At 37.3% G+C, this 19,242-nt stretch overlaps 1 protein-coding gene across 1 annotated transcript in view; it reads left to right on the top strand.

The window, feature by feature from the left end:
• The window catches only part of LOC144443278 (insulin-like peptide receptor), a 120,012-nt gene that overhangs the window by 17,478 nt on the left and 83,292 nt on the right, over positions 1-19,242 (top strand). Inside the window, exons 3-6 of the mRNA XM_078132716.1 lie at positions 4,868-5,031; positions 8,817-8,967; positions 13,432-13,530; positions 16,519-16,663. Of these exons, the coding sequence (XP_077988842.1) occupies positions 4,868-5,031; positions 8,817-8,967; positions 13,432-13,530; positions 16,519-16,663 (559 nt within the window). The remainder of the gene's footprint in view (positions 1-4,867; positions 5,032-8,816; positions 8,968-13,431; positions 13,531-16,518; positions 16,664-19,242) is intronic.

Raw genomic sequence — 19,242 nt, 5'->3', positions numbered from 1 at the left:
GGGAGGCTATTCAGATTTGTTCATGCCAAGTTGATCTGTGCCGTTTTCAATTTTTTATGATTTTTTTTCAAAAATGATATTTTCATCATCTCCTCAAATACTACTTGTCAGATTGCTTTGATATCTGGTGTGTTGATGCGTAGAGGGTAGCTTAGTCAGATTTGTTCATTTCAAGTCAGCGCATCTTTTCTATTTTTGATGATTATTTTTTTGTAATTTAAAGAAAAAATGAATATGTTAATGAGCATTATGACCGACGCCATATTGGAAATCAGTCCACGAGACTTTAAGTAAACTGCCACTTTTCAAAAGACACTATTGACGTCAAACAAGCAATGCAATATGTGCTACAGTCATAATTCCACGCATTGTGCGCCCAAATGACATGTGTTTGTTCGAAACAGGGTTGTAAACTTCAAATCCAAATTCTGCACCCCTTCTACATAATCAGCCAGTCCGCAACACCCTCATTTGCATGCATCGTGTGCATCTAATCTATCCTTCAGATCGCGACCATTACTCTTTGAGTGGCTGCTCACGGGCCTTATTTTTGGGTATTTTCAACTCACCATAACTTTCACTAGAGTCCACCATTTTAGATACTGTAAACGTCTAAACCTCAACTGACATCTCTTCTTTCGTGGCAGCAAAATACATTTTGGCATTACATTTAGGAATACCGATTTTCTGACGAATTCGAGACGCATACTTGAGGCCCTGAAATTTCGACCCGGTTTTTCGCTCATAATTTCCTCAATACGAACCAGAAAGTTTACAAATATCACAAAAAGGTGGATTTTTATGTGTTTTAAATAACTATGGCAAGTAAATTTAGTAGGATCGTTGTGTAACGGTCCGGTCCGTTCAAGAATTTTCGGTAGAAAACGACTGATTTGACCCGGAAGCTGAAGCTAACCTTGTTTGAACAAGTGATTTTCCACAGCAAGCAGCAATGCAACAGTACTCACTAAAAATTGCACTTCAGACCCACTATAAAAGTTTGGTGTTTTCAGATAACATGTAACTTGTGATTAATTCTATATTGTCGTGCAATTTGGAGTGACGTTGAACCAGAATGAAGACAACTCGCAAAAGAAAGGTATGCCAAGGCATGCGGTTGAAGTTATGCAAGAGCAGTCTCACTGCGGACTGTGTGAATTGACCAAACTTTGTTTATATTGGCCGACAGTTTATAATTACATGTAAACGACATGAACGTGTCTTGCCATTTCCAAAATGCAATTATTTGGCAAGTAAAAATAATGAAAATAATTACAACTTTAATTTGGCTTCAGACTTTGCATTATGTTTTTCGTATCTTTCCTCGTTTGACATGTAAATCCGAAAAGGTTCTCTCTAGTCATGTCAGTGATCATACCGGGACTTCTTTGAGTACGAGCGAGGTGAGGCATGTTGAGGTATTTTTTTGAGAATTATAAATATTGCGAAATGTCAAGTACAAGGTTTAAACACAATGGAATGATGAAAAAAAAATTGGCCGAGTCTGCTGACAGGCGCCGGTCACAAGACACTCCATAAATTAAAATATCAGACGATGTTATGTCTACTACAAGTTGAATGTTCAAGTTGTTGACTTGGTAAATTTGTTAGAAAATTGAAATTCGAATTGCCTCAAAATTATATCAGATCCCTAGTTTATTTCATTCATCATTAAAATTTTCCAGGGTTAAAGCTGTAAGACACTGGAATTATTTATAGCCAACCTTCAAAAATCCTTTTTTTTCTTTTTCTTGTGTGCATTTTCCCAGTCATCATTTTTCTGAGATTTTGTGTAATTTTTCATAACAGTAGATTTTTTTTGATAAAATGGTGACTGTGGTATAAAAGTACAATACATTACCAACTTCTGTGTAAAATGTGTTTTATAGTGAGACATCATATGAAACCACTAACCACTTTATTACATCGCTAAAACAAAACTGCATAGTGAAGAGCTGAAGAACTGAACCACTTCTACATGTTACCAAAATAAAAAATAAAAAGAACAGTGGAGCTATTCTGACCGATAGGTTAAGTTACTTAAATAATTAAATAAAGAAATATTATATAGTAATAATAATTTTGATAATAATCATATTGACACTCGGTTATTAAGGCACTGCACAATGACAGCAAAGAGCATTGACCTTGACGGCTTTCAGGTCCTTCAGGTAAAAAAATGTATAAATCTCTCCAAAATAACTAAAACCATTGCTGAATAATTATTTTTGACGATCGGTCTTTTTTTCAATAAACGGATCAAACCATGCTGTCTTCAAGACTTGAGAGTTGACCTCAAATGCATGGCGTTGCAGCCGATGGTAATGGACATTGAACCAATTCAACTTAAATCGGTTTTAAGCTAAACCTGTTCCAAACCGATTTACTTTGAACCGAATCTAAACCACCCACATATTTTTTCACGCTGTACGCAATTTCATGGGGTCTACGCAGTACGCAATGGAAAAAAAATAATGGAAACACTGATGAAGGTCATGCTACAGATTTTAGTTACTAAGTTATGTTTTTTTTTTGAATATTTCTTTACAAAGGCAATTACCAATGTCAGTCAACATAAATTTAGTTTAGGTGACATATCTCAAATGTACTTTCACAGGTGTATCTGAAACCACATCCCAAATTGTCTTTGTACAGCATGGTGACCTGAACGCGGAACAACTTTGTCTGTCTAGTGGTCATCCAACAGGTCAATGGTGTCATTAGTCCCAGCCGGACGAAGTCCGGGACGGGGACTTATGGATTGGGTTCCGTCCGTCCGTCCGTCCGTCCGTCCGCAGCCGTTTCTTGGAGATGCCTGGACCGATTTCTTTCAAACTTGGTACAGGGGCAACATACAATGGCATACATATGCACATCAATTTGTTTCATGATACGATCCAATATGGCCCCCTAGCAGCCAATTTTGTTTGCAAATGTTCCCTGTCTAAAGCCATAACTCAGACATGCTTGAACAGATCTCATTCAATGTTGGTATTAGCACAGTGTTCTATGACATACATGTGCATATTCATTGTTGTCAAGATACGATCCAATATGGCCACCTAGCAGCCATTTTGTTTGTGAATTTTCCATGTCCAAAGCCATAACTCAGACATGTTTGAACAGATCTCATTCAAAGTTGGTATTAGGACAGTGTTCTATGACATACATGTGCATATCCATTTTCATCGTGATACTATCCAATATGGCTGCCTGGCAGCCATTTTGTTTGTGAATTTTCCATGTCCAAAGCCATAACTCAGACATGTTTGAACAGATATCATTCAAAGTTGGTATTAGGACAGTGTTCTATGACATACATGTGCATATCCATTTTCATCGTGATACGATCCAATATGGCTGCCTGGCAGCCATTTTGTTTTCGAATTTCCCATGTCCAAAGCCATAACTCAGACATGCATGAACAGATCTCATTCAAAGTTGGCATTAGGACAGTGTTCTATGACATACATGTGCATATTCATTGTTGTTGTGATACGATCCAATATGGCTGCCTGGCAGCCATTTTGTTTGCGAATTTTCCATGTCCAAAGCCGTAACTCAGACATGCTTGAACAGATCTCATTCAAAGTTGGTATTAGGACAGTGTTCTATGACATACATGTGCATATTCATTGTTGTTGTGATACGATCCAATATGGCCTCCTGGCAGCCATTTTGTTTGTAATTTTTCTATGTCCAAAGCCATAACTCAGATATGCTTGAACAGATCTCATTCAAAGTTGGTATTAGGACAGTGTTCTATGACATACATGTGCATACCCATTTTCGTCGTGATACAATCCCCCATACCCGACCCATCCTTTATTGTTGTAGGCATGTTCCATGTCCAACAAGCAGACACAACATATCTAAATCGTTTGATTTAGGTTCACAAGTGTTGTTGCGTGATCAGAGTAGTGATAATTCCTTAAAACCCTATCATAGCGGGGACTATGTCATTCTCAATGGCTTGTTATCTTCAGAGCTGGCTTTCAAGTATAGTCATGAAGTCCCCGGTGGTGTCAGTACCAGACTAAGCTGGTACATTTGCTTGTTAGAAATATCACGGAAAAGAGGGTGTTTTTCGTAGGCCATCTAGGTCCATGGAATCGTGAAAAGGGGTACTTTTTCAGGTCACCCTCCGAGAATAGATGCCCTTTTACTACTATTTATCTCGGAAGAAACTTCCTGATGAAGGCCCGGGGACAAGTAAAGCCTTCCGTATTTCAGAAATAATGAGGTGTTTTTTGCAATGATTTTCTCCCAGATTCAATGAAAAAAAGGGGGTGTTTTTCATTGAAATATTCTGGGGAAAGGGGTACATTTGAAATGGCGCTAACAAGCATGGGTATCCACCATTCCGGGGACTGCCACCACCAGGTGAAGTCCTATGATTTAGAGGTCACAGTCAAGGTGTTGATGTGAAATATTTGCTGTTTGTCTTCAGAAGATAATCATTGTTTACTGAGAAAGATAGTGACCTGTTAATGTTCACTCATTATTCAGGGATTAGACTGAGTGGGTGTATGTGTTTCCCCTGGGACACCACCACCACCACCACCACCACCACAAACTGTGATAAACTTATAACCCTTGAAGACCTTTTGCAAAAAATTGGCACCATTTAATGATTTATAATTATCTGTTTCATTTCAACTAATTGTTTAGTTTCACTGCACACAATCTTGTTGCCATAGTTCCCCATCAGTTTACCTATGTTCCCCAGCCTTAAAAAAACACTATTGATGCCAGACCCCCCTCCCCCTAAATAAACGATGTTTGCTTATTGAGCTTGTATGACCTTGTGCAAACGTCCCTAACATAATGTCAAGTTATAACATGCATAACTTTCTATTGTTTGCAGTGTGTCCTCAAGCATGTCAGGATAATTGTCGCAATGGAAAATGTACCTGTAGTGGTGAGTGTGTTGGTGGCTGTCATGGCGTAGGTACCGATAAATGTGTTGCATGCCGCAACTATGTTTATAGCGGCCACTGTGTAGAGGAATGTCCACCGGGCACTTATGCAGTAAGTACACCTATTCTTAGATGAAAGGAAAGGATAAACTACACATTATACAGTCAGGGTTTGAAATTAACTTTTTTTTTTAGCTCAACTGTACTGATTAGGTTCAGTAGTGCTATAGGCATGGCAGAGTGTTTGTGTGTGTGTGTGTGTAAACAACTTACAGTCAAAAACCGCCTGACTGATTGCCATGATATTTGGTGAGTGTATTACCTTGGCTGTCAAGTTGGGAAATTGTTCAAATCAAAATGATGTTACTATCGGTGTGTGATTTGGGTAAAAAAATGTGATTTTTGGTTAAAAAAACTTTAACAAGTTTAACTCCAAAAGTACTCAGCAGATTGATGTGAAATTTGGTTAAAACATTCTTAGAGGTGTTTAAATTAAGAATTGTTCATGACATGATGATCCCATCAGTGATATGCACATTAGGTATAACCAGATTTAAACAGAATGCCTCCCATAAGGGCAAAACCGTAGATTTGTGGGCCTACACACATTGTTGGAATGCAAACCTCTGAACTATCGCTATTATACATGATGTACGTACCACTTAATTGGAAAATTAATGGCACAAAACTGTATGTAGTTTGAAACTTACATAGTTAACATATTGTCTATAAAAAATAATCATTCATTATGCAAATTAACCATTTAGCTTATAAGTTACGTCATCAACCTTTAAATGAAGCATACACGTCTTTAGCATAAATATATTTACTAAATTATCTGAAATTTAAAGTTTGAGTTCTAAAGATTGCCGAATTAGCGAAATAATTACGTATGGAAATAACATATTGCAATTAAAAACTAAACAAGCAACTACATCAAAACATATGATTTTTATGGTTGATGAATGTATCAAATTAAATGAAATTTGAAGTTTGCATTCTTGAGATATAGCCTAGTTACCAAAAATAATTAATTATGCAAATTACACATTAATATTAAAAACTATTCCAACAGGCTTTAGAAGATATGTGTTTTCTCATGGTTGATGTATGTGATCAATTATATGGAATGTGAAGTATGTATTCCAGATATAGCTCAGTTGCTGAAGATTGTTAGTCTCCGGGACGGGGACTTATGGATTGGGTTCCGTCTGTCTGTGCGTCCGTCTGTCCGTCCGTCCGCAGCTGTTTCTTCGAGATGCCTGGACCGATTTTTTTCAAACTTGGTACAGGGGTAACATACAATGTCATACATATGCACGTCAATTTGTTTCATGATACGATCCAATATGGCCGCCTAGCAGCCATTTTGTTAGTCTTGCTGCTAGACGTTCGGGCTTTCTTTCGATGCTATAACTATAAGCGAACGAAGTTAGCATGTGAGGGCTTGCCCGAACAGTCTAGCGAATGTCATTTTCAGACCGGACATTCCATTGAGATTACGATAAGTGGTGGGTTGGGCTATATATGCATATATATACTTTAATATATTCAATCTCTGCATGCAGGTGTTGACAAACACATTTATGTTATTACTATGTCTTATCAGTTTATGGTAATTGTGTTTGATGAGTGTGTGTTTGATGAGTGTGACGTTGTCATTCACACATTTTAGTTAACGCATTGGTGGTTATTTTTAAGATGAATATGCATGAAAATTTAGCTATTGTCCTCTGTTTGTGCTTGTCGCTAATGCGGTTCTCGGATTGGCAGTTATTTATATCCTGATGACATTCGCTAGACCTCGGATGTTCCATCCTCGATAGCGTTGTTCGGCTGTGTGTCGTATTTTATCGGAAGAACATCCGAGGGCTAGCTGATAGACTACCATTTTGTTTGCAAATTTTCCCTGTCTAAAGCCATAACTCAGACATGCTTGAACAGATCTCATTCAAAGATGGTATTAGGACAGTGTTCTATGACATACATGTGCATATCCATTTTCATCGTGATATTTTCCAATATGGCTGCCTGGCAGCCATTTTGTTTGCGAATTTTCCATGTCCAAAGCCATAACTCAGACATGCTTGAACAGATCTCATTCAAAGTTGGTATTAGGACAGTGTTCTATGACATACATGTGCATATCCATTTGTTGTCATGATACGATCCAATATGGCATCCTAGCAGCCATTTTGTTTGTGAATTTTCCATGTCCAAAGCCATAACTCAGACATGCTTGAATATTCAAAGTTGGTATTAGGACAGTGTTCTATGACATACATGTGCATATCCATTTTCGTCGTGATACAATCCCCCATACCAGACCCATCCTTTATTGTTGTAGGCATGTTCCATGTCCAACAAGCAGACACAACATATCTAAGTCTGTTTGATTTAGGTTCACAAGTGTTGTTGCGTGATCAGAGTAGTGATAATTCCTTAAAACCCAATCATAGTGGGGACTATGTAATTCTCAATGACTTGTTATAATGCAAATTACTCATTAAAAGTAAAAGCTACAACAAGAAATCTCATGTGCGCATTGTTATGGTTGATATATGTACCAAAGTATATGAAATTTGAGGCTTCCTTTATTAAGATACAGCCTAAAGACCCAAAATCATTCTTTATGCAAATTTTTCATTGAAACTAAACTACATCAACAGATTTTATAGGACATGTGTGATTTGCGATGATTAACATATGTACTGAATTGTATTGAAATTGAAGTATGCAGTCTTAAGATATAGCCTAATTACTGAAAATAATTAATTATGCAAATTATTCATTAATTAATACTGTAAGTTGCATCAACAAACTTTATAGGACATATGCACTTTGTTAGTACCAGAGTGGACGTAGTCCGAGACGGGGGGCTTATAGATTGGGCTCCGTCAGTTCGTGCGTTCAGAGCCATTTCTTGGACATTCATTGACTAATTTCTTCTAAACTTAGTGAATGGATAATGAACTGTGACTTATAGATGCACGTCAATTTGCTTTGGAATATGATGCAATTTAGCCGACTTAGAGCTATATTTTGATTTGTCATGAGCCATTATTCAGTCATATGTGAACTGACTTGGGTCAGTTTTAAGACAAGACCAAGGAACTACCCCGTATATCCAATTTCCTTGATATAAAAAAATGTGATATTTTGTCGAAAAACTTAAACTCCAAAACTACTGGGCAGATTGGGCTGAAATTTGGTGGGAATGTTCTTAGGGGCGTGTTCATTTAGATTTGTTCATGACATGATGATTCCATTAGTTATATGCAAATTAGGGCTAAAAATGTGTCTTTTTGGTCAAAAGTCTTTAATTCCAAAACTACTAAGCAGATTGGTCTGAAATTAGATGGGGATGCATCTGGGGATGTATAGATGAAGAAATATTAAGCATATAATGCTCTTATGAGTGATATGCAAATTAGGTGTAAAAATGTGAATTTTGGTCAAAAACTTAAATCTCAGAAAGTACTTTGTCAATGAGACTAAAACTTGGTGAGATATTACTAGAAGTGTTATTCTACAGATTTTCTGTAAAACATTTTGGCCCTGGCAACCAAGACCACACCCATAGCAACAACCAAATGGCAGTGTATTTTGCTCAAATAACGACATCAGGTAGGTTTATATTGTAAAGTTGAAAATTGGGGAAGGGTAGAGGAATGAATAAAGATGACAGAAATGTATGCAAATATGCTTAGCAACAAGACCACACCCATAGCAACAGTCAATTGATGGTGTATATTGTAAAGATAACAGATTAATATGCAAGCAAACACTCAAGAAATGTAAGCAAATATGCCTAGCATCAAGACCACACCCATATCAACAACCAAATACAGTTGTGCTACAATGCAATTGGTGCTATTTTTTTCTTTTCTTTTCTAGTACCGTAATCGGCGTTGTATTACCAGAGATGAATGTCCCAAAGAATGGAAGTTATTTGACAACCAGTGCTTAGAGGATTGCCCTAATGGATACACCTCTAATTCTACACATCCTATACTATGTCAGCCTTGTGATGGACCATGTCCAAAAGGTAAATGATTTATACCACAACAGTCTGCCCTGATCTGGCATTCACTGTATTCTTGTTGTATCAACTGTGATATCTCACTGTATTCTAGTTCTCTCAACTGTGATATATCACTGGATTCTAGTTCTTTCAACCATGATATCTCACTGTATTCTAGTTCTCTCAACTGTGATATCTCACTGTATTCTAGTTCTCTCAACTGTGATATCTCATTGTTTCTAGTTCTATCAACCATATATCACTGTATTCTAGTTCTCTCAACTGTGATATCTCACTGTATTCTAGTTCTATCAACCGTATCTCACTGTATTCTAATTCTTTCAACCATGATATCTCTCTGTATTCTAGTTCTATCAACCATATCTCACTGTATTCTAGTTCTCTCGACTGTGATATCTCTCTGTATTCTAGTTCTTTCAACCATGATATATATCTCACTGGATTCTAGTGAGCTCCACTGTCAGTGACAGTTGGGTGGAGCTTAAGGGTTAGGTTGATTCTCTGTCATTGTCTGTCTTCTGTCCGTCAACATTTTTAGCACAACTGAACTGATACGGTTCAGTAGTGCTAAGGCATGGCTAAGTGTCTGTTTGTGTGGATATGTGTGTGTGTGTGTGTAAACAACTTATAGTCAAAAACCACTGGACCTGTTGCCATAATGTTTGGTGGATATATTACCTTGGCTGTGTAGTTAGGAAATTGTTCAAATCAAAATGATCTTACCACCAATGTATAATTTGGGTTGGTTAAAAAATATGAAAATTAGAGCTAAAATGTGTCTTTTCGGTCAAAAATCTATAATTCCAAAATTACTTAGCAGATTAGGCTGAAATTTGGTGGGAGCCATTCTTAGGGGTGTTTATATTAAGAAGTGTTCATGACATGATGATCCCATCAGTGATATTCAAATTGGGTCTAAAAATGTGTCCTTTTGGTCAAAAATATATAGTTCCAAAACAAGTGAACAGATTGGGCTGAAATTTAATGGGGATGCATCTGGGCATGTGTAGATGAAGAAATATTAAGGATACAATGATGTCATGAGTGATATGTAAATTAGGTGTAAAAATGTTCATATTTGGTCCAAAACTTATATCTCATTTATATCTCGTTAATTATTTTCGTTCAAATTTAATACGACTGAAAATAACATTTTCTGCCAAATTTTCGCTGATTTTGACCATTTAACCCGTATACAGAATTTTTGTCATTTTTGGTCAAAAACTTATATCTCAAAAAGTACTTGGTCAGTGAGACTGAAAGTTGTTGAGATGTTTCTTAACCCTTTCACCACCGATTCCCGCTACAGCGGGAACGCTCTATGACGCCCACCGATTCCCGCTACAGCAGGGCCGCCAAAATTTATTCACCTACTCCGCCGTAATACCATTCAACGGCAGCTATTGCTGCAAAACATGCTGCCATAACTAGTTCCACACATGTGTATTAGCCTTGTTTATCTCGCCTGCCATTTTGAACACATGGAAGTGAACGGTTTTTAAGTACGATCCAAATGACGAGCGATCATAATTTTTTTGTGCGTTTTTCACTAGCAAAAACGAATTTCAATCCTACGATGTAAATTTGTCAACTGTCCAAAGAAATGTCCACAGAATTTCACCAGAAATACATCGTTGAATACATGTAGTTGGTCATGGGTACAGTACAAGTATCAAAAGTACTGCTAAGTTCGACTGATCTCCCGGGGAATTTACGGGCGCCGTATTGAAAGTCGGCAAAATGTGTAGCTTGTTGACTCGTAACCTACATCCATGCTATGGCTGTGGGGCCAATTTTTACCGATATAAAGAATTATTGTGGTCATATTTCTTTGTGGCAATGTTCAATAATGAATAATACTTATACAAGTTCAATTTATACTGGTCAGTGGAGGGTAGATTACGCACGATCTGACGATTTTCCGATCGGATTTTTAGCGTGTTTTTTTGGGGTCAAATTCAAATTTCAACATGACTGCAGTCAAAATTGTCTCCCCGAACATCGTTTACGATGTAAATAACGGCTCTGTTCGTGAAAATTTGTATTTAATTTCGACTTGGATGGCATTATTGACTATTAGTAGGTGGCTGTGGAAACTCGGTGTAGTCTGTGAAATGATCATATTTCCGTGGCATACGTTCAAATGGCTAGCTGCGTATTTCCATTGATAGGTATGCATGACGGCAAATAGTGCCACTTTGCCCATTCGATTTTGGCACCGATACTATCGATTTATGGTCATTTTTTACCAATTTAGTGAATAAATTTTGAGATAATTTTTTGGCTTCTTGTCAAATATTGAAATATATTTACAGAAGCTCACTTTTCAGAAGGTGTTGAGGCGACGAATTCAGATATTTTAGTACATTTTCACTGCTGGTGGGGACTTGCTGTAGCATCATAAACGGATTAGTAGTGAGCCATTAATTATTTTCATTCAAATTTAATATGACTGAAAATGACAATTTCTGCCAAATTTTCACCAATTTTGACCATTTAACCAGTATACAGAAGTTTTGTAGGAACATAAATGTTAGTATTTTGAATTTTGTTTGTAACATAAATATTGTGTTTATTTGTGATATGTCAATGAATAAACAACTCATGTTTGTTAGTCCCTGCCGGACGAAGTCTGGGACGGGGACTTATGGATTGGGTTCCGTCTGTCTGTGCGTCTGTCCGTCCAGATCCGTTTCTTGGAGATGCCTGGACTGATTTTTTTCAAACTTGGTACAGGGGCAACATACAATAGCAGACATATGCAAGTCAATTTGTTTCATGATACGATCCAATATGGCTGCCTGGCTACCATTTTGTTTGCTAATTTTCCATGTCCAAAGGCATAACTCAGACATGCTTGAACAGATCTCATTCAAAGTTGGTATTAGGACAGTGTTCTATGACATACATGTGCATATCCATTTTCGTCGTGATACGATCCCCCATACCCGACCCATCCTTTATTGCTGTAGGCATGTTCCATGTCCAACAAGCAGACACAACATATCTAAATCTGTTTGATTTAGGTTCACAAGTGTTGTTGCGTGATCAGAGTAGTGATATAAAGAAAATGACAACATAAACTGCCAGTTCCTTAAAACCCAATCATAGCGGGGACCATGTCATTCTCAATGACTTGTTTTATTAATATTTTAATACTTTAATCCATATTTCAGTTGTGTGTGTGGCATTTGACTTTATGTATTTGCAAGTATGATGTAGACAATTTATTTTCCATTGAAATGTTACCTTGTTTTTCAAAAATGAGCAACTGTAAGTATTTTTATATCAATTTGATTACACCACACTCACTCTCGCCCTATGTTAGTGAGGGAGCTGGTGGAGAACAAACAATCCCATGAGGCCTTTGGTGGTGAAAGTGTTAAAGTGTTATTATGCAGATTTTCTTCAAAACATTTTGTCAAAATTGGCCCTAGCAACCATGACCACGCCCTTAGCAACAACCAAATGGCAGTATTTTGGTTAAATAACATCATCTGGTAGGCAAGTGAATAAACATTCAAAAATGTATGCAAATATCCCTAGCAATAATACCAAGCCCATAGCAACAGCCAAATGATCGCATATTGCGAAAGTAACCGGGATTAATAGACAATTGAATAAACATTCAAAAAATGTATGTAAATTTGCCTAGCAACAAGACCACGCTCATAGCAACAGCCAAATAATCACTCATATTGCAAAGATAACAGGAATTCAAAGACAAATGAATAAACATTTTAAAATGTATGCAAATGTGACTAGCAACAAGACCACACCCATAGCAACAGACAAATGATCACGTATATTGCAAAGATAATATCAGGAATTCATACACAAGTGAACAAAAACATTCAAAAATGTATGCAAATATATCTAGCAACATGACCACACCCATAGCAACAGCCAAATGATCGCGTATATTGCAAAGATAGCAACATGGTTTGATAGGCAACTGGATAGTCATTCAGCAAATGAACGCCTATTGTTAGCATGGACTAGCATATGGATAAACACTTTTAAAAACTGTACAGTTGTGCTACAACGCCTTTGGCTGTATTTTTATACTATACCTTAGCTTACCTTTCACTTTGACCTCCACATTCAAGGTCAAGGAGCAAATTAGTCAACAAATTATGGGTTTTGTATCTAGAGAGACCATTCAAGTGTCTACACCTGTATTTATAGAGGTCAACTTTCAAGCTGGATTTTAAAGTTTTGAGATTGACCTTCACGTTCAAGGTCAAATTATTACATTCTTCAATACATTAGAAAGTTTCATCCTGTGAGACATCATTGAAATATATACACCCACATTGTTAGAAGTACATGTATGATTACTATTCAGACAGACTTTTCAACATGACCTTCATTTTCAAGGTCAAACTTCAATTGTCTGAACAACTTTGACAAACAACAAACCGGTTTGAGGTTGTGTCCTTTATGAAGGCTTGTTTGTATTTGCAGTATGTGGTGGTGTCACAGTAGACTCCGTTGGTAGAGCTGAGGAATTACATGGATGTACTATTATTGATGGTGATCTGAGGATTATAGTCCATGGAGGAAGTAAGTACTAGACAGGGTCATTTATTGTATAAAGATTATAGTCCATGGAGGAAGTAAGTACTAGACATGGTCATTTATTGTATACAGATTATAGTCCATGGAGGAAGTAAGTACTAGACAGGGTCATTTATTGTATAAAGATTATAGTCCATGGAGAAAGTAAGTACTAGACATGGTCATTTATTGTATAAAGATTATAGTCCATGGAGGAAGTAAGTACTAGACAGGGTCATTTATTGTATAAAGATTATAGTCCATGGAGAAAGTAAGTACTAGACAGGGTCATTTATTGTATAAAGATTATAGTCCATGGAGGAAGTAAGTACTAGACATGGTCATTTATTGTATAAAGATTATAGTCCATGGAGGAAGTAAGTACTAGACAGGGTCATTTATTGTATAAAGATTATAGTCCATGGAGGAAGTAAGTACTAGACAGGGTCATTTATTGTATAAAGATTATAGTCCATGGAGGAAGTAAGTACTAGACATGGTCATTTATTAGTCCCCGCGGACGAAGTCCGGAACGGGGACTTATGGATTGGGTTCCGTCTGTCCGTCCGTGCGTCCGTCCGTCCGTCCGCAGCCGTTTCTTGGAGATGCCTGTACCGATTTTTTTCAAACTTGGTACAGGGGCAACATGCTATGGCATACATATGCACGTCAATTTGTTTTATGATACGATCCAATATGGCCGCCTAGCAGCCATTTTGTTTGCGAATTTTCCCTGTCTAAAGCCATAACTCAGACATGCTCACACAGATCTCATTCAGAGTTGGTATTAGGACAGTGTTCTATGGCATATATGTGCATATTCATTGTTGTCATGATACGATCCAATATGGCCGCCTGGCAGCCATTTTGTTTGTGAATTTTCATGTCCAAAGCCATAACTTAGACATGCTTGAACAGATCTCATTTAAAGTTGGTATTAGGACAGTGTTCTATGACATACATGTGCATATCCATTTTCATTGTGATACAATCCAATATGGCTGCCTGGCAGCCATTTTGTTTGCAAATTTTCCATGTCCAAAGCCATAACTCAGACATGCTTGAACAGATCTCATTCAAAGTTGGTATTAGGACAGTGTTCTATGACATACATGTGCATATCCATTTTCATTGTGATACGATCCAATATGGCTGCCTGGCAGCCATTTTGTTTGCAAATTTTCCATGTCCAAAGCCATAACTCAGACATGCTTGAACAGATCTCATTCGAAGTTGGTATTAGGACAGTGTTCTATGACATACATGTGCATATCCATTTTCGTCATGATACGATCCAATATGGCTGCCTGGCAGCCATTTTGTTTGTGAATTTTCCATGTCCAAAGCCATAACTCAGACATGCTCACACAGATCTCATTCAGAGTTGGTATTAGGACAGTGTTCTATGGCATATATGTGCATATTCATTGTTGTCATGATACGATCCAATATGGCCGCCTGGCAGCCATTTTGTTTGTGAATTTTCATGTCCAAAGCCATAACTTAGACATGCTTGAACAGATCTCATTTAAAGTTGGTATTAGGACAGTGTTCTATGACATACATGTGCATATCCATTTTCATTGTGATACAATCCAATATGGCTGCCTGGCAGCCATTTTGTTTGCAAATTTTCCATGTCCAAAGCCATAACTCAGACATGCTTGAACAGATCTCATTCAAAGTTGGTATTAGGACAGTGTTCTATGACATACATGTGCATATCCATTTTCATTGTGATACGATCCAATATGGCTGCCTGGCAGCCATTTTGTTTGCAAATTTTCCATGTCCAAAGCCATAACTCAGACATGCTTGAACAGATCTCATTCGAAGTTGGTATTAGGACAGTGTTCTATGACATACATGTGCATATCCATTTTCGTCATGATACGATCCAATATGGCTGCCTGGCAGCCATTTTGTTTGTGAATTTTCCATGTCCAAAGCCATAACTCAGACATGCTTGAACAGATCTCATTCAGAGTTGGTATTAGGACAGTGTTCTATGACATACATTTGCATATCCATTTTCATATTGATATGATCCCCCATACCCGAACAATCCTTTCTTGTTGTAGGCATGTTCCATGTCCGACAAGCAGACACAACATATCTAAGTCTGTTTGATTTAGGTTCACAAGTGTTGTTGCGTGATCAGAGTAGTGCTAATTCCTTAAAACCCAATCATAGCGGGGACTATGTCATTCTCAATGGCTTGTTGTATAAAGATTATAGTCCATGGAGGAAGTAAGTACTAGACAGGGTCATTTATTGTATAAAGATTATAGTCAATGGAGGAAGTAAGTACTAGACATGGTCATTTATTGTATAAAGATTATAGTCCATGGAGGAAGTAAGTACTAGACATGGTCATTTATTGTATAAAGATTATAGTCCATGGAGGAAGTAAGTACTAGACAGGGTCATTTATTGTATAAAGATTATAGTCCAAGGAGGAAGTAAGTACGAGACAGGGTCATTTATTGTATAAAGATTATAGTCCATGGAGGAAGTAAGTACTAGACATGGTCATGTGACTGTTTCCCGCCTGAATAATTTAATATTTAATAAGATAACATCGTGTACATCATTACTTATTATGGGCATAAGGGTGGGACAACGATAACCCATTACAACGTCACTTTATTGACAGCATATGCAAATTACTCTGTTGTCGTTGATATCAGTGACGTGGCCTAGAATGTGGAAGTTAGTTCAGACATCGACAACGCGGTATCACAAGGGTTAATGAAATTTGAAATTGTTTGAATTGGTTTAAAAGTGTACAGATATATATGTTACATGTAATCCTCTTGTTTGCTGTGGTGAACTTCACAGGTTATGCAAATTAGCTGGTATAGGGGTGTGAGGCACAGCTGATCTTCAAGTGTAAGCATTCTTAGGTAGGCTATAGTATATTGCATTGCATAGGGCCTTGAATATGTTGTTAAAAAGTGTTATATTTAAAAATCTACATTATTCTTGTTACAGCGAACATTGTGGCAGAGTTAGAAAACAATTTGAACCTAATAGAAGAAGTGACGGGTTTCGTTGAAGTCAGCCATACATATTCGCTTGTATCATTTACTTTCTTGAAGAATCTCAAGCGAATTAGGGGTAATACAAAATTTAATGGGTAAGTAGTCTTTATTTTTAAGCCCCCAAAAGAGCAGCTATTGCAGTTATTACTATTGCATCCATCCATCCATCCATCCATAACACATAATTTCTCTGACATGCAATATCCAATTTCAATCAAACCTGGCACAAAGGTGACATCGGGACACATGCACATTACTTTTTTTTTCAAGATATGCTAATTTGACCGAAGCGTGGCCATTTTTAAGGTAAAAAAACCGCATAACTCTAAAACTTTAATATGTAGGTACATGTACTCCAATTAATTGTCTACCCCTATATTATCAAGTGGAAGGTTTCTTTTAAAACCTTGACCTTTGAACTTGATCTTAACTTAAAAGTCAATTATCAAAATCAAGTCAGTTATTCCCTATCACAGACACATTGTACATGTATACTACTACTCTAGCCAAATAAGGTCACAAGAACACTCTAGCAACGTGGAGTAAGAATAAGCAATGAAATCACAAGAGACATGAAAAGCATATACTACAGTCTCCCATTTAATTTAGGGTTACATACATGTAAGTTTTCCAACCTCAGGTGACTTCCTCTGAGTTTATGAATTGTACACGCATATCATGTAGCATAGCCCATTATTTAGCACAACTGAACTGATCGTGAAATGTCTCTGTGTGTGTGCGTGTGTGTGTGTGTGTGTGTGTGTGTTCAAACTTAAGACTTAAAGTCAAAAACCACCTGACCGATTGCCTTGGTATTTGGTGGGGACATTACTTTGGGTGTGTAGATGGAAATTTGTTCGAATGAAAATGATCGCATCAGAGATGTGCATTTTGGGTTTAAAAAAATGCATGAATTTTGGTCAAAAAACTTCACCTCCAAAACTACTGGGCAGATTGGCCTGAAATTTGCTGGGAATGTTCTCGGGGATGGTTAGTTTAGGAATTTTTCATGACCTAGTGATTCCATAGGTGATATGCAAATTAGTATAAAAATGTGTACATTTGGTCAAAAATCTCTTAATTCCTAAACTAATAAGCAGATTGGGCAGAAATGCGGTAGGAATATTCTTAGGGGTGTTTAGATTAAGAATTGTTCATAGTATGATGATGATCCTATCAGTGATATTCAAATAAGGTATAAAAATGTGTCTGTTTGGTCAAAAATGTATAATTCAAAATTTTTGAGCATATTGAGCTGAAATTTAATGGAGATGTATCTGGGGATCCCATAGGAGATATGCAAATTAGGTCTAAAAATCTCAATTTTTGTCAAACATTGAAACTGCACATTGAATGGGGAGGGGGGGGGGGTGTTATTCTGCAGTTATAGTTAAAACATTTTGACACAATTGGTCCTAGCAACCATGACCACACCCTTAGCAACAGTGAAATGATTATGCATATTAGAACTATGACAACAGGGATGGGTAGGTAAATGACTGAATATTCAAAAATGCATGCAAATATGCCTAGCAACAGGACCACACCCATAGCAATGGCTAAATGATGGTTTATATTGCAAGGATAAAACTGGAAAAGGTAGACAAATAAATAAAGATTCCAAAAATGTATGTAAATATGCCTAGCAACAAGACCACACCCATACCAACAGCCAACTACAGTTGTGCTACAGTGAGATTGATGGTATTTATTGTTTTTGCTTCTTTGTTTGTGAACACATCATTTCCTCCATGTAATGGTACCCCAAATTAGCATTATAAGTTTGTACACAAGATGTGATAAAGTATCCATGGCAATGCACTGTAACGTATCCATGGCAATGCACTGTAAAGTATCCATGCATGGCAATGCACTGTAAGGTATCCATGCATGGCAATGCACTGTAAAGTATCCATGCATGGCAATGCACTGTAAAGTATCCATGCATGGCAATGCACTGTAAAGTATCCATGGCAATGCACTGTAAAGTATCCATGCATGACAATGCACTGTAAAGTATCCATGCATGGCAATGCACTGTAAAGTATACATGCATGACAATGCACTGTAAAGTATACATGCATGACAATGCACTGTAAAGTATCCATGCATGGCAATGCACTGTAAAGTATCCATGCATGACAATGCACTGTAAAGTATCCATGCATGGCAATGTACTGTAAAGTATCCATGCATGGCAATGCACTGTAAAGTATCCATGCATGGCAATGCACTGTAACGTATCCATGCATGGCAATGCACTGTAAACTATCCATGCATGGCAATGCACTGTAAAGTATCCATGCATGACAATGCACTGTAAACTATCCATGCATGACAATGCACTGTAAAGTGTCCATGCATGACAATGCACTGTAAAGTATCCATGCATGGCAATGCACTGTAAAGTATCCATGCATGACAATGCACTGTAAACTATCCATGCATGACAATGCACTGTAAAGTATCCATGCATGACAATGCACTGTAAACTATCCATGCATGACAATGCACTGTAAAGTGTCCATGCATAACAATGCACTGTAAAGTATCCATGCATGGCAATGCACTGTAAAGTATACATGCATGACAATGCACTGTAAAGTGTCCATGCATAACAATGCACTGTAAAGTATCCATGCATGACAATGCACTGTAAAGTATCCATGCATGA

This window comes from Glandiceps talaboti, chromosome 12 (genome assembly GCF_964340395.1).
Source record: "Glandiceps talaboti chromosome 12, keGlaTala1.1, whole genome shotgun sequence".
Lineage (NCBI taxonomy): Eukaryota > Metazoa > Hemichordata > Enteropneusta > Spengelidae > Glandiceps > Glandiceps talaboti.
Note: the sequence above shows the minus strand (reverse complement) of the source record. Positions and strands in the feature narration are given on the sequence as shown.